Source organism: Drosophila suzukii, chromosome 3, assembly GCF_043229965.1.
Source record: "Drosophila suzukii chromosome 3, CBGP_Dsuzu_IsoJpt1.0, whole genome shotgun sequence".
NCBI classification, from domain to species: domain Eukaryota; kingdom Metazoa; phylum Arthropoda; class Insecta; order Diptera; family Drosophilidae; genus Drosophila; species Drosophila suzukii.
Genome location: NC_092082.1, coordinates 91368737 through 91384034, shown reverse-complemented (window position 1 = coordinate 91384034; position 15298 = coordinate 91368737). Strand labels below are relative to the sequence as shown.

General features: G+C 42.9%; 3 protein-coding genes across 5 annotated transcripts in view; all 3 read left to right on the top strand.

The window, feature by feature from the left end:
* The first annotated feature begins 72 nt into the window (after positions 1–72).
* On the top strand, positions 73–2847 carry LOC108017238 (STAM-binding protein-like A). Its single transcript, XM_017084234.4, has 5 exons — positions 73–396; positions 513–1064; positions 1576–1891; positions 1953–2065; positions 2132–2847. The coding sequence occupies exons 1-5, from the start codon at positions 281–283 to the stop codon at positions 2295–2297; spliced, it is 1263 nt and encodes a 420-aa protein (XP_016939723.3). The 5' UTR covers positions 73–280; the 3' UTR covers positions 2298–2847.
* Positions 2848–3719: 872 nt separating this feature from the next.
* aralar1 (calcium-binding mitochondrial carrier protein aralar1) lies at positions 3720–14869 on the top strand. 3 transcript variants are annotated; one of them, XM_036819496.3, is made up of 10 exons: positions 3720–3800; positions 10090–10242; positions 10972–11134; positions 11202–11293; positions 11362–11556; positions 11621–11844; positions 12856–13025; positions 13096–13214; positions 13274–13883; positions 13977–14869. In XM_036819496.3, exons 1-10 carry the CDS (start codon positions 3735–3737, stop codon positions 14273–14275), a joined length of 2091 nt encoding a protein of 696 aa, XP_036675391.1. In that variant the 5' UTR covers positions 3720–3734; the 3' UTR covers positions 14276–14869. The 3 variants fall into 3 exon arrangements, with proteins under 3 accessions (XP_036675391.1, XP_016939771.1, XP_016939770.4); XM_017084282.4 differs by lacking the exon at positions 3720–3800 and adding an exon at positions 5959–6325; XM_017084281.4 differs by lacking the exon at positions 3720–3800 and adding an exon at positions 9678–9849.
* The window catches only part of RpS7 (ribosomal protein S7), a 267915-nt gene continuing 260168 nt past the window's right edge, over positions 7552–15298 (top strand). Inside the window, exon 1 of the mRNA XM_070996191.1 lies at positions 7552–7555. Within this exon, the coding sequence (XP_070852292.1) occupies positions 7553–7555 (3 nt within the window). The 5' untranslated portion in view covers position 7552. The remainder of the gene's footprint in view (positions 7556–15298) is intronic.

The following is a 15298-nucleotide window of genomic DNA, read 5'->3' as shown; positions in this document are numbered from 1 at the left end:
TAGTCGATGCTTCACTCGATAAGTATCGATAAGGCATCGATTACCGTGGCATCGCGCACAGCTGGGAGAACAGCTGTTCTCTGCTTTTTCAGAGGACGCCACCTGCGTAATTATGAGTAATTCTCCACGCACGAAGATTGCAGAACAGCATTGAACTGGCAGCCAAGAGTGCGTCCAATCCGCGCGAGCAACAACCCAAGACAATAGCCCAAGGACCCCGGGACAGCAGACAGTGGAACCCGGACAAGGAACTGCAGCAGGAGCAGGAGCAAGTGAAACCATGTCGAAGGCTGTGAACAACATGAGCATGGGCGTCGTGGAGCCGCAGGAACGGATGAAGCACCTGTCGCACTGCGGCAACCTCATCGAAGTGGACAAGAACATGCCAGTCACACGGTGGGTAGACCTTCGATTCCATGGCCAATCGGCCCCCAAGGAAGCGACCTTGGCCACCCAAGGACTTTGGGGTTCTCAGGTCCACACACTCGCTCACCCGCCAAATGTCCTTGCAGGTACTATCGCTCGGGCACCGAGATGCTGCGCATGGCCAATGTTTACCTGCGGGAGGGCAACCACGAGAACGCCTTCATCCTCTACTTGCGCTACATGACCCTCTTCATCGAGAAGATCCGCCAGCACCCGGATTACGGCAGTGTCAAGGCCGAGGTGCGGGATATCAACAGGAAGATCAAGGACGAGATCATGCCCACGACGGAGAAGCTGCGGGCCAAGCTGCTAACCCACTACCAAAGGGAGTACGAGCAGTTCCTGGCCAGCAAGGAGGCCGAACGGGTCAAGGAACTGGAGCGCGAACGGGAGCGGGAAAGGGAACGTCAGAGGCAGAAGGAAAGGGAGAAGGCCGGCTCAAGTGGCATCCCATCCCTCATCCCGGCCAACCTGCACGTGCTCATCGACGAAGGAAACCAGCCATCGGCGCCAGATTTGGGCCTGCTCGACCAGGTGGTCTACCCCAATGACTTTCCCACAGGCGCCAATCGCAGCCTGCCGGGATCGGGACTCCTGCTGCCCGCCGCCAGCGAAGCAGCCGCCGATAAGACAGCCAAGTGAGTTTCCAGGAAGGGTTCCTAAGCTTAAGTTTCGTAGTAAACATTCCCATAACACTGATCCGTCTAGTCATACGTATACAGTCATCTTCCCTTACTATAAACAAAGCTAACAGTCGAGCATTATGAATAATGAAACCCCAAGAATTTCTGTAAACATGTCACCGCACAGTACGGGTGCGATTCTATATAGTCAGCATATCTTTTGCCCTTCCACTACTGCATTCCGCTCAATCGAGGTTTGAAATGGGACACCCCAAACAAACATAAGGCCTAGGCTTGCTTATCGAACGATCGTCAGCTATAAACGATCCCTTTTTGATTAAACTTGATAAGAAAACTGATAGTCCCATTAAACTGATAGTTCCGTCAAACAGTTAGACGGAATAATCTATACGACTGTAAAGTTTTTCGCGATTAGATTGATTGTGTTTTTCCATAAATAAAAAGTAAACTCTGATTCATTATAAAGTATTCCTCTGAATTAAGATACAGAAATCGTATTTTCCAGCTCTAAACCTAGTTTCGATCGCAACCAGAAGCCGTCGTACAACCGCACTGATTCTCTTCTGGCGGGCTCTCTGCGCATAGTAAACGTGCCCGGGGACACGATGGAGGTGTTCCTGAAACTGGCCCATGGCAACACCTCGAAAAACATCGAGACTTGCGGAGTATTGGCTGGTCATCTGTCCCAGAACCAGCTGAACATCACGCACATCATCACGCCGCAGCAGCAAGGAACTCCGGATAGCTGCAATACTATGCACGAGGAGCAGATATTCGATGTGCAGGATCAGATGCAGCTGATTACGCTGGGATGGATTCATGTGGGTGTCTTGTATGTCGTTGTTATTACCTTTTTAACTATAAAATGCTCTCCTTTTGCAGACCCATCCCACTCAGACTGCATTTTTGTCCTCCGTTGACCTGCATACGCACTGCTCTTATCAGATCATGATGCCCGAAGCCTTGGCTATTGTGTGCGCCCCAAAGTACACTACGTGAGTCATTGAATGAGTCACTTGGGATAGACCCGCTTATCTTGAACCCATATCTTCCGTTTGCAGCACTGGTTTCTTTATACTAACGCCCCATTACGGACTCGACTACATTGCCCAGTGTCGTCAATCGGGATTTCATCCGCATCCCAATGACCCGCCGCTGTTCATGGAGGCGCAGCACATCCGTATGGACAACCAGGCCAAGATAAAGGTCATCGATCTGCGGAGATAGTCACTCGAAAGCCAAATTCAGCAGATCCAGCTATAGCTCCAGTTTCGGGTGTCAAACAGTGATTAACCATGGAAATTACAGAGAATTAGGCAGATAGAGACAGACTAACTATTTTCGGCAAACAGAGAGATATGTATTTTTGCAAGCTGTTGATCCCGAGGATCATCTATACATCACTTTAAGCACTCGGCGGCATTTGTTGTTGTTTATTGCGTTCCGGCCTTTCCGTTCGTTGCATTCTTTCACTTAAGAACCCCAATGTGATTTTCAATTGTGGCTTACCCCTGCGTTCGTTACTATCTATTATATACCTATATTTATATGTTAGGCAGTTGTCGGAGGGGGAACCCCCGGCACTCTCACACACAGCTTACAGTGCAAACTATTCGGGGCGCTCCGAAAAGGAGTTGCGTCCTTCTATGGCTTACTACTTGCGATAACCTGTTGTTCAAAGACGAATCATCATGAAATGCTATTATAAAACTGTGCATGCTTACTATTGTACTAAACTGAATAAATATTTATGACTACTGGTTTATGGTTGCCCATACTTTTACGTCTTAATGGTTATTGCTAACATAAAATCGGATTTGCCATGTTGGTAGTGTTGTTGGGAAGGTAAATTTAAAGTCGGAAGCTAAAAATGTCAAATGTGGTATTGCCTTGGAATTGTTTTCGGAATTTAAAATTACGAAGCTCTAATGCCACGGGATCCTAACATTCCATTCGCAAGTTTCCAAATAATTCTAAATCACATACTATGGTCCAAAAAATTAAAAATGGTTCCATTGATATTTCCGGTTTAAAAATGGAAACTCTTGCCGAAAGATGGCGCCAGCTGTCAGCTGGAAAATTTCCCTAAGCCAATTACTTACATTTTTCCCTGCAGATGAACAGCTGTAGTTCTTTTAAAGAATATTGGTTAAATATAATATAAATGTAATGATAAACATATTTAATTTAGATAAGCTCATCTAATAAATATTATTTTCACCAGCTAACAATATTTGGCTAAAATTCTTACAGGCCTTAAGGGTGGGAATGTTAACATTTCCCTCGAGTCCTAACATTTCCCGCCGCAACCACCTTTTGGAGCCCTGTTAACCAGTGTTTTCCATGTTGTCATCCAGTTTAGCGCGTTTTCTCGTCCGGCACGGTCCTGTTTTCCGAGGTGTTCCCAGTGCAGCAGCTGTCGCCCACAACCATCTGGGTGCATTTGAGGAACAGGAACCTGTATCGAGTTAAATCCAAGTGTTAAGCCGACTCGAATCGAATTACCGCAATACCAGCGGAATTAAGTGCGTAAAAATCGATAAAGGAGCAGTTCCTTGTGAATCGGCCACCTGGGGTCAGGTGGAAACTCCCTACCCCCAACCCTGCTGGATTTTCCGGGTTCAAAAGTCAGAGCAGTGTTAGCCACCCGCAGAGCCGCTGATAATGCCAATGCACATCCCGTTTCCGTTTAATTGGATCCCCACTCTGCCAGTCGCCCGATGCCAAGAAGTAAGTGCACTTGGATCCACCGAGCTTAGCCTTTGTCTTGCGTGGAATCCCAATCCCCGGCCTCATCAAGTGGGCGCCAGCTTGCGCTTTAATTACCAGAGCCACCCCCTTGAATGGGTGACACCCCCGCCCACTTGCCACCCAGAGGCGGCGGATTAGGTGCTCGGATCTAAAAATAAGTGCGGCTGAAAAGGAATGAAAAGAGCAAAAGTGCCGACGGGCGGAAAAGTATAAACAAGCTTAATAGGGAAATTATAAAATACCCTTTATAAAGATGTGTCTTAAAAAAGTAGCAAAGATTTTTTTTAAGTTTTTTAAGTACAAGCTTATTATATAAAAAAAATTTTATTTATCTTTTGAAGATATCAAGAATATATCAAAATTATATAAAATGTGATGGCAATACAAAAATGGTATGTTATTTCATTAAAGAAAGAGTGATTTAAAACTCGTTCAAGAATGTGATTTGAGCATAAGTTTCCCAATGAAAGTAAAAGCATTCAAGTTTTCAACAAACCAACAAGTAGATAGATCTGCTTACCCCAAATCAATTCTTTATTGCCAAAAACCATAAACTTTATTTTATGGAAAGTTATTTCCCTTCAACGCAAACAGATTACCCTTCTCAAGGATTTAAAAGCAAATCCATTGAGAAATAAGGGCAGAATGAAGGGTTCTTGATTGAAAAGAGCTGCGATGGATAGATATAAATTGATAACAGTGTTTTGCGGAGCTATCATCCATCATTGTTAAACCGAAAACTATAGTAGAGCTGTTAAAGTGGTGAGCTATTTGTATGTGACATTACGGAAGTGGAGGTCCTTTTGCGGCGCCTGTGTTGGTGAATCCCCCAGCTGTGCCTGTCGTGCCACAAAAAGGACAGCCCGTTCGAGGAGAAGGGAAACTGAACTGACATTTGGCTAACCTTCATAACAAAAAGGCTGTCGGTTCGTGCAGCTTTCTGTGCTCATGATTGGTGCTCGTAATTGTTCATTTTATTTAACAAACTCCAGTCCCCTCCCAAGAATTTGAAGGATGGTTCGGCCTTGTTAAAATTCTTTAGGAGGGGCGGATATTCCTCAGGCTGACGTTAATGAAATAATATTTTCTCGCTGGCTCAGCTATTTTTATACCCGCCCAAAACACGCTTTATTCACGTGCCCTCCGCAGATGGCCAACGATGCGTATACGCAATGTCTCTGCCGCTATCTTTCGTCTTTTTCTTTCTCTCTTTTGGAAAGCCCTCTCTTTCGCTCTTTTTAGCGTGTAATTTCCCACAGCACGTGTTTACATTGTAAACAGAGAAACCCGAGCAGCTGTGAATGAATGCAACTGAATTTAAGAACATTTTCACAACGCGAAATCGTCAACCACTTGGCACGCTCGAAAATTGCGACCTTGCCAGCCATGCATGTGAATTGACAGTGGGCGTCAGTTGAATAGAAGCAATTAAGGAAAAATAATAATTAAATTTTATTGATATTAATTTATTAATACACTTCTCTTTAATGTGATCAGATCTATCTTGCATTGCCCTTCTAATACTAAAACATCTTTCGAGCACCAACAATTTAATAATCATAAAGGTTTCAGGAGTAATCATTTAGGAATAATACTAAAATTATAATCCTAACACTTCAATTTGGGAGGTATATATACCTAAATCCCCAAATTTCGAATGCAAATTTAGCATTTTATATTTTATCTAGTTCCTAATTACCTAACGGCAGCTGTAAGAAGTGCGATAGGGAGAAACACCTTGAGGCCACTTAGAATGAAATTACTTCCGTGAACACATTGCACCCATGACTCGCACTGCAGTTTTCTATTATCAACAAAGTTTTTGTTTACGGGCTCAGGAATACGCCCCTTTTCGCCCACATCACACCACCCTCTTAAAGTCTGCAGTAGATGGTTGCAGCAATTGTTTATTGTGGGATGGCAGTGCCAGGAAAAAAGAGCACGTCCCGGGCAAAAACAATAACAAACCGAAATGAGAATCAAAATTAATATGAATCTGAAATGCAATCCCCGAGGGTTCTCTTTTTATTTATTATTTTTTGCGGGTCTCTCTCTGGGTATGAAAAGTTACTGAATGCGGGAAAAGCTCTCGATTCTATAATTCCGACAGTTCAGAATGGAAAAGCAGCGCGACGCCAGCGGATGACAGACCGAGAAAATCGCGCGCGTTCCCCGATAAAAATCACGAGTCGAATTCTCTATAAATATATCCGGTTCGGGCATAGGAAATTATTATTTGTTCTTTGGATAAGCCCAGTGGAATAACTCAGAAACCTTCGAAGTATTCAATAAAAAACACAAAAACTCGCGAGTGACAATCAAAAATCCAGGATTTACAGTATTTACCTAAGTAACTGGTGGTTAAATTAAAAGTTAAACCAACGGTTAAGTGAAGATAAGCACCTATTTAAAAAGATAAAGCGAACGTGCCTGAAGTTCGCCAAGATCCAAAAGACTTTCGACTGTGTTCATACCTATAAGTGAATATGCCAGATAAGGATGAGGTAACGTTCCGTTCAGGAAACTAATTAACTATTGATCTGATAACTGACCGATTGAGGAAGTTCGCCGACCCAGACTAATTAATATCAATAAGATCGGATGGAACGATAAAGATACATTACGACATAGTCGAAAGATAAATACTGGATATCTCGGAAAGCTGGCAGGCTAAGCAATTATATAAGGAAATAAAACAATATCATTAGAGAGCTTTTTGAGCATCCAGCGAATCACCTTCAATCCCATGGATTTGTGGCCAGCTTTCTCTGCTCACGACTTTGGAAAAGTCACCGCTATCTCAGGCCGAGATTCTCGGATTCTCAGTTTACAGATCGTTCCAGCCAATGTTCTATATGATCTCTTTCTATATGCATACCGCTCTCGCTTTTGGATTCTCTCTGGTTCATTTGCTGTCGTCAATTAGCCAGCTGACTGTGGTCCCATGGCTCACCCTGCGTATACGTAATGGGCCAGTGGTGCAGCTGTCGCTGAATTTCCCTTATAACACCCTCCTTGTGAAAATTGTTAAATTTCTGTCATTTAGTAAAGAAGTTAAATCACTGAATGGCTTTAATATACACATTATGAAAAATCTGATTACCCTGGGTGGATTTTCTCGAGCTCCCAGTTGTTCACTTGTGACTTCAGTTGGTGGGGTGGGTGAAATTACCCCATCCAAAAAGCCCGAAACAACGACAACCACGGCGATAATGAACAGCCGGTTTGACCTTGATGGAAATTGCAAACAAAAACAAAACTTTGCGGCTCGCGCAACAAATTTCCATGGAACCTGCAGAGAGAAAAACATAAACAAGCTTTTAATTGGGGTTTTGTGATTGCGGGAAATTATCGTATTTGTATTTAACTTCAAGGATTAATATTTTTAACTATTAAAATGTAAGGTAGCATAGTACCAATAGAAATGGATAACAACTATTTGTATTATATAAAGTTAAAACACAGCTGTCTAATTAAATGTATTCTTTTTTATAAGTTTATTAAAAAGAATATTATTTGTCCAGAACTTATTCCCAAAATATAAGTTTCAGTGTGTAAATCAGTCATGAGTATTTATCAGTTTTTTCTGTGTATCCACCGATACAGACAGAAAGATATAGTAACAGTGACAAGCACGTGCCACTCGCTGCAGGCAGCTGAGCCGCATGGAAAGCGGGGAAATCGGGGAAAACCAGGGGAAAAGCGACCTGGGCCTGCAACCTTTGAAGACCATGGCCAAGAAGAACTCATTATGCAAATGCAACAAAGCAGAAGTCAAGCCGAGGGGTGGACAAACAGACAAACAGGGGGAGGGACACGAAACCCGAGCAAACAAACAAACAAATCGCTGCTGTCTGCCGTCACACGGGTCGTATGTGTAACATTTTCCGCTCGTTGGCGCTGCCCAAATAAAAAGTGAAAAAAGAAAACAGTTTTTACTGGGCATGAATATATAAAACAGCACACAAGCACATTGGGGGTTTACAAGTTCAGCCTGCAATGCCAGCAAATTGAATCGGGGTTAAAGCGGAACTTCCTTTGATTATATTCGGATTGGATTATTTCATGCCCAGTGAATCCGCCAAAAGTCAATTTCATAAAGGGTAAATAGAAGAGAAAAGAGAAGAGTTGTTATGTAAATTTAAAAATTAATATTTCGATTTATTTGACTTTAAGCTACAAGCTTCCAATCATATCAGAGTTAATTCGAGTGCCAGCAAAAGTAATAAATAAACAATACACATTAATTAAAAGCCCCATTACAAACATTGCCATTTAATTACTTTCTGTTGAAATGAAAGTTCATATACACGTCCCAGCTTCAATATGAATTTTATATCCTCTTCGAGTGAACAATTCAATTTTCGTATTTTCGCTGCTGCCCAATGAATACTTGATGGCATCGCAAATTGTGCAGCAAATTGCCGGCGTACGAATTCATTTATTCCCACTGCCAATCGATTGGGAAAGGTCAATACGACATTTTGACGGATACCACAGACAACTACAACTAAAAGAAGGGATAAAACCACCATCCAATAAATCCAATTTCATCTATACTAAACCGCAAAAACAGTAAAGCATACAGGAGGTCACTTGATGGAAATCATTAAAGGTTATGTGACTTACTATTTTATTATGGACCGACGGTAGGCTGTGCTTTAAGATTTTATAGAATAACTTTTGAATGAACTCGAAAAAGTCATTGGGGATTCCCTTTATTCCCTTCCGCTTCTTCTTTTAATCCACATTGTAATCAATTTTATTCACAAGACATCTGAAATTGATTACACATCAATCCATCCTTTTCCCAAGGGTATTTAACTTCAATCACCTAGCCAGTCTTGATTTTGACTTAATTATGCTTCAGGGATTTCATGGCTGGGGTGTCCATCAATGTTTTCGTGTTTTCGCTGACTTTATAATGAAATCTACTATTGTTTTTGCAATTTTCTGGCACAAACAAGCGCATCTGGGAATGCGAGGGACCCCCAGTAAAGAAAAAGAGACGGGGGAATTACAATTTCATCGCGTGCTAATCGTATTACGTCAATAAGGCAATTGATAAATAGGGAATCGAATCGGAATCGGACGTATTGTCATCGAAGTTGAACTTGTTGTCGGAGCTGCTGACCTCTAGGTGATTGTTCGACCGATTGAGAGAGCGAGTAAACAAGAGGCAGAGATACGATATAGGGTATTAGATACTTGAGTTTTGGTTACCAGGTACATGCAATAGACTGGTGAAAGTTAAACCGACAATAAGTATTTTATTGCACTACAATTTCTAATCACAACCTTATCAATTGATACAATTGGTTTACAAATATAACTCAAAATAATTACTTAAAGCTTATAAACTGTCATAATCACTCTTAAAATGAAATACACTCAGATTGCATTAGGTAGTAAACTGATGGTAAATCATTCTATAAAAATGACAAGCCTTTTGTAATTAGCTGTTAACGATTGTCGCCATAAACTACACTTAGAAAAATCCTAGCCCTAAGGTATCTTAAAACAAAATGCAAAATATTTTCCTTATTTGATTAAAAGTTCCATAAAAGTGAAATAAATATTATGACACCATTATTTGGCACCAAATAATCATTATATACCTATAGAAAAACAAATATTATTTAATACCCTATCGCGAACTACCGATTATAAAGAGAGTCGTTATAAGAGAGCTTATTGACATTGGTAGATAGCGACGGAAGTAAGAGTGGCGTGGCGGCCAAGGTAAAAGTTCTGCTCTCGATCTCTCTTCGCGGCATTCTCCCAGACTCTCTCCCAGACTCGCTCCCAGTGGTTTGGTGGTGATTCTGGTGGTTCTTCGCTCGCCAGTCCGCTCCACTCGCAGTTAATCGCGGAACGGAGACGCAGTGGTTTCGACTCGAGCGGTTGGGATTAGATCGGTTTGCATTGATGAGCTAATTAGATGCGGCAATTGTTCGCGGAAACAACATTGAACCAGAAGTAAAGCAGCTAAAAAACAGGAATGCCACTGACCAAGGGTTTGCCAAATGTGAGTTACGGCTGGGGTTCTTAGGCGACTGACACGTGTTGATTTTGCAGTTCGGCTCCAAGCGGGAGAGTGCGAAAAGAGAGAGAGACAGTGGCGGGTCTAGAAGGGTTGTTTTGGGAACTGTCTATAAAGAAGTGAAACAGATATACTAACATACAGAATGATAAACAGAAAACTAGCCAAACTCCCTCTATAACTCTGGTCTATGACTAATTCTTCTCTTTTCAATTCTTCTTTCAGTCTCCGTCGCTTTTGAAGCGCGCCGGCACGGAAAAGTTGCGAGAGGTGTTCTTGAAGTACGCCTCCATCCAGAAGAATGGCGAGCATTATATGACCAGTGAGGATTTCGTGCGCAAGTTCCTAGGACTCTTTTCGGAATCTGCATTTAATGACGTAAGTACTCAGTATTTGCCTGCATTCGCGGGTCATTGCAAGGTTATTTTGCATAGTCTGGCCGATAAGGCCGGCCATATCTTATCGGTAGATAACTCCCCTCGTGAGCGGTAGCACATAGTTACCTATAAACATAAATCAGAACCATAACTAGCCCACTCTCTGATTCACCGGTTGACCTTGACCCACCCGCAAACAAGTAGTAAACCACTAAAATAACCCGGCTATCACTTGGACGCCTCGTGTCTAGCCGCCAACGTCACAGATTCTATTTTAATGGGTCCCCTTATCAGCTTTATGGTCTGAGAACCGAACTGAACCTGATCGCAGATCGTATGTAGGTGCCCCCGCAAATTGGAACTGATTCAATCCTCAGGTGCCGAAGTCTGTGTGGCAGTTTCTTTTACGGCCCCCGTTTATCTCCCCATTAGGGAGGCACTGCCGGTCTAATGTCCAATTAACAGAGATTAACCTGGCACTGCAAAAAATATCATTTACTGATTTTAAAAATAGTTTAAAGCCGATCTGTAAGGAGTGTTTTTAAAGTTCTTTGTTATTGATCTCTTATCAACATTTTAGTCATTAAGATGTAATCACTTTTAAAAATCTTTTTATAAATAATATAGGAGCTTAAAAAAATTGTAAGGCCGCAAACTAATCTTATTGAAATCTCTAAAAATAAACAGCCACTATAAGATTCTAATAAATTTTTTTTTATTTTCTAAACAGGAATCGGTGCGCCTGCTGGCAAACATTGCGGACACTAGCAAGGATGGACTCATCTCCTTCTCGGAGTTCCAGGCTTTCGAGGGTCTGCTCTGCACTCCAGATGCCCTCTACAGGACCGCCTTCCAGCTGTTCGATCGCAAGGGCAATGGCACTGTTTCCTATGGTAAGAAAAATCCTATAAATATATGCCCTTAAAATATTAATCCATAACATATCTCATGCCATTCTAGCTGACTTTGCTGATGTCGTACAAAAAACTGAACTGCACTCAAAGATACCTTTTAGCTTAGACGGCCCCTTTATCAAGCGCTACTTTGGTGATGTAAGTGCAATGCAGTCTAGTATATTTTAATGTTAATTCACAATCTCTTTATTTTTTCCGATTTGTAGAAGAAGCAACGCCTTATCAACTATGCTGAGTTTACGCAACTGCTGCACGACTTCCACGAGGAGCACGCGATGGAGGCCTTCCGCAGCAAGGATCCAGCTGGCACTGGGTTCATCTCCCCCTTGGACTTCCAGGACATCATAGTTAATGTTAAGCGGCATTTACTGACCCCCGGCGTCAAGGACAATCTCGTCTCGGTAGCTATCTAAGATGTCTCTTGATATGAATATCCTTTTGATAACGGTTTTCAAAATCGACAAGGTCACTGAGGGTCACAAAGTGAGCTTCCCGTATTTCATCGCATTTACCTCGCTGCTGAACAACATGGAACTGATCAAACAAGTCTACCTGCACGCCACCGAAGGTAGTCGCACGGATATGATCACCAAGGATCAGATCCTCTACGCCGCCCAGACGATGAGCCAGATCACGCCGCTGGAGATAGACATCCTCTACCATCTGGCAGGTGCCGTCCATCAAGCAGGGTGAGTTTACATCTAAAGATGGCTAGGGTTCTGTGTTGCCAACTATAGATTTCAATTAGCGAAACTTACATTTTTATTTACCTTATATAGCCTTGGAAAAGGTATATTAATTTGCTGAACTAAATATTTGATATACATACTCGTGTTTATAATGATTTAGTAATTTAGAAGTTTATTATGTTAGTATAGACATTAGATGAATAGTAATAAAACAGTTCAATAATTATTTATAAATCTTTTTTGCTGTCTTTTATAACATACATTTTATAGTCTTTTGAAGAGTAGAAGTTCACATAAATACCCCATTTTACACACCTTTCATTTCAAAGCTGTAATGTGAATGACTTGCGAAATAGTATCAAAAAAATTATTGTACAGAAGCCCCAATTACCGATGATCAAATGTGATATAATTGTCAGTTTTGTCATCGTTAATATTTTAAACATGGAATGCATTAAATTTTGACTTAATTATCCAGTAATTTTCCCAGAAACTGTATATACTAACTATATCAAGCATTGTTCAGGCCTAAGGGGGAAAGTAATTCTATAAATACGATGTTTAAAAGGTGTTACTTTTTCATAGGTTTATAAAAACTGTTATTAATGTTTTGTCTGTCCGATCGCTTCTTATAAATTTATGAATTCTTAAAAGTGCATGAGTATCCCAGGGGAATCCCGAAAAAAGTGTCAATTGATTTGTGCTAACTGCTGCTTGTTTGTATCTTTTTCTCTCTGTGTTTTCTCTTTATTTCTCCATTTCTCTGCGCTGCACTCGCAATTCTCATGTTCTTAAAGCTGGTGGAAGCGCAGGAGAAAGATAACTCCGTGTAGGCAAGTGATCTCGTCCTTCCTTGGCCTGATTTTTGCTTATTTATTCGTTTATGATTCCAATCCAAAAAGTCCCTTACCCCAAAAACCTAACCCAGTTGGTGTCTCTTAGTTCCCCATTTTAAAATAATATAAGTATGGAAATAACAACTAATTTTGATCAATTATTCCGATTCTTCAGCCGTATCGACTATAGTGACCTGAGCAACATCGCCCCCGAGCATTATACAAAGCATATGATGACGCATCGTCTGGCTGAGATCAAGGCGGTGGAGAGTCCCGCCGACCGATCTGCCTTCATTATGGTCCTGGAGAGCTCCTACCGTTTTACCCTGGGTTCCTTTGCAGGCGGTAAGTTAGGATCTGTTATATGATCTTTTCTGGTTATAATATTATTTATTTATGTATCATTCAACCATAGCTGTGGGCGCCACTGTGGTCTACCCCATCGATCTAGTCAAGACTCGAATGCAGAACCAGCGTGCAGGCTCCTATATCGGTGAAGTGGCCTACCGGAACTCTTTTGATTGTTTCAAGAAGGTTAGAGACCCGCTAAATTTCGTGAAACATATCTAGTTCTAACGATTCATTACTCACAGGTTGTTCGTCACGAGGGCTTCATGGGTCTCTATAGAGGTCTGCTGCCCCAGCTGATGGGCGTGGCTCCCGAGAAGGCCATCAAGCTGACGGTCAACGATTTGGTGAGGGACAAGCTCACGGACAAGAAGGGCAACATTCCCACCTGGGCAGAGGTTCTGGCTGGCGGTTGTGCAGGTGCCTCGCAGGTGGTGTTCACCAATCCGCTGGAGATTGTCAAGATCCGTCTTCAGGTGGCTGGAGAAATCGCTAGTGGGGAGAAGATCCGTGCCTGGTCGGTGGTGCGGGAGCTGGGACTCTTTGGCCTCTATAAGGGCGCCAGGGCCTGTCTGCTGCGCGATGTGCCCTTCTCGGCCATCTACTTCCCGACCTACGCCCACACCAAGGCCATGATGGCCGACAAGGACGGCTACAACCACCCACTCACTTTGCTGGCCGCCGGTGCCATCGCCGGTGTCCCGGCCGCCTCCCTCGTCACGCCCGCCGACGTCATCAAGACCCGCCTCCAGGTGGTGGCCCGTTCCGGACAGACCACCTACACCGGCGTCTGGGATGCCACCAAGAAGATCATGGCCGAGGAGGGTCCAAGAGCCTTCTGGAAGGGCACTGCTGGTAAGTCGGAAAATGGTTTTCTTAGAAGATCTAAAGAATTCGCGGTTATTCCAAAAATGATTTTATAATAATACCTATTACCTTCTCCCACAGCCCGAGTGTTCCGCTCCTCGCCGCAGTTCGGCGTGACCCTGGTGACCTACGAGTTGCTGCAGCGCCTATTCTACGTGGACTTTGGAGGCACCCAGCCCAAGGGATCCGAGGCGCACAAGATCACCACTCCGCTGGAGAAGGCGGCGGCGACGGTGAGCACCGAGAACCTGGACCACATCGGCGGCTACCGGGCGGCCGTGCCCCTCCTGGCCGGAGTGGAGTCCAAGTTCGGACTGTACCTGCCGCGATTCGCACGCGGAGTAGCCGCTGCCACGCCCTCGACGGCCACGGGATCCTGATTGTACTGGCGCCACCGCCTGCCGAGCGCCACGTAGTCGAGGAGATGCAAATGGGACTGAAGGGATTGGCAGGATTGGGGGCTCCGGCGGACACGAGATATGGTATATATTTTTTGCTAGGACGCGTTTACACAAAATACACACACACACGGAAGCACTGAGGATATTTCTAACTAGGATCAGGGAGGAGCATCGCCGTATCTATAGTACTATTGTATCTGAAGAGCGGGGTTCGAGTCCCGAACCCTGGGCACCCGGCTCTGAGCAACTGTTTTTACCACACACCCAAACCCAAGAGAAATGTAAAGCCCGATTCAAAAAGAATATAGAGTATCGATTTTGGCAATGGTGCATATATATACATATAGTGTAGAAATGTTTTTTTGTAAACTTTGTTAACTAGTTTAAAGTCTAGAGCAACAACCAATCACTGAACGTCAACTTTTGCACTCAATGTAACTATTAAAGCGAGAAAAACCTTTTAATCTTAGTACGAATTTGTTCAAAACAATTATCAAGCAAAGGAAATGCAATGAATGACCTCTTAGCTAATAAAGAATAAATAAATAAAACTCAATGTTGAAAACAATCGAATTTCGGAAGGAGTGTTGTCTATCCTAAAATAAGGGATTGGGTTTAACATCGGGTTAATATACCTTAAATAAAATATCTAACAATTTTTAATAGCAGAAAGTATCAATATATAAACCCCCTAACTATTTTAATAATTCATTTTGAATTTTAAAAAGGATTTAAAAAACGAAGTCACTACTCCCATTTAAAGTGACCCATAGAGTAGAGGTACCGCCCTTTGAAAGCTGCTTGCCAACTCAATCGAGCGTCTAATTCATGGCCACTGCCACTAAACAGGGTCGAAACGCATCTGATTAGAACTGTGCGATGGTGGGCATTTGCAAATCGATGTTGACAAGTTAATTTTAGGCACTGCCCATTTGGCTTTCTGGGTTGCCCAGACTCGGTTTCGAAGTCAACAGCCACTGTCCGCCGACCATGACCGCTAAA

What these genes read in the sequence shown, in the direction of transcription:
- LOC108017238 (XM_017084234.4), top strand. Translation starts at nt 281, where the DNA reads ATGTCGAAGGCTGTGAACAACATGAGCATGGGCGTCGTGGAGCCGCAG. An exon ending in AAGAACATGCCAGTCACACG is followed by an intron (nt 397 to 512) that starts GTGGGTAGACCT and finishes ATGTCCTTGCAG; the next exon opens with GTACTATCGCTCGGGCACCG. An exon ending in TTACGCTGGGATGGATTCAT is followed by an intron (nt 1,892 to 1,952) that starts GTGGGTGTCTTG and finishes CTCCTTTTGCAG; the next exon opens with ACCCATCCCACTCAGACTGC.
- aralar1 (XM_036819496.3), top strand. Translation starts at nt 3,735, where the DNA reads ATGCCAATGCACATCCCGTTTCCGTTTAATTGGATCCCCACTCTGCCA. An exon ending in CAGTCGCCCGATGCCAAGAA is followed by an intron (nt 3,801 to 10,089) that starts GTAAGTGCACTT and finishes TTCTTCTTTCAG; the next exon opens with TCTCCGTCGCTTTTGAAGCG. An exon ending in CAATGGCACTGTTTCCTATG is followed by an intron (nt 11,135 to 11,201) that starts GTAAGAAAAATC and finishes ATGCCATTCTAG; the next exon opens with CTGACTTTGCTGATGTCGTA.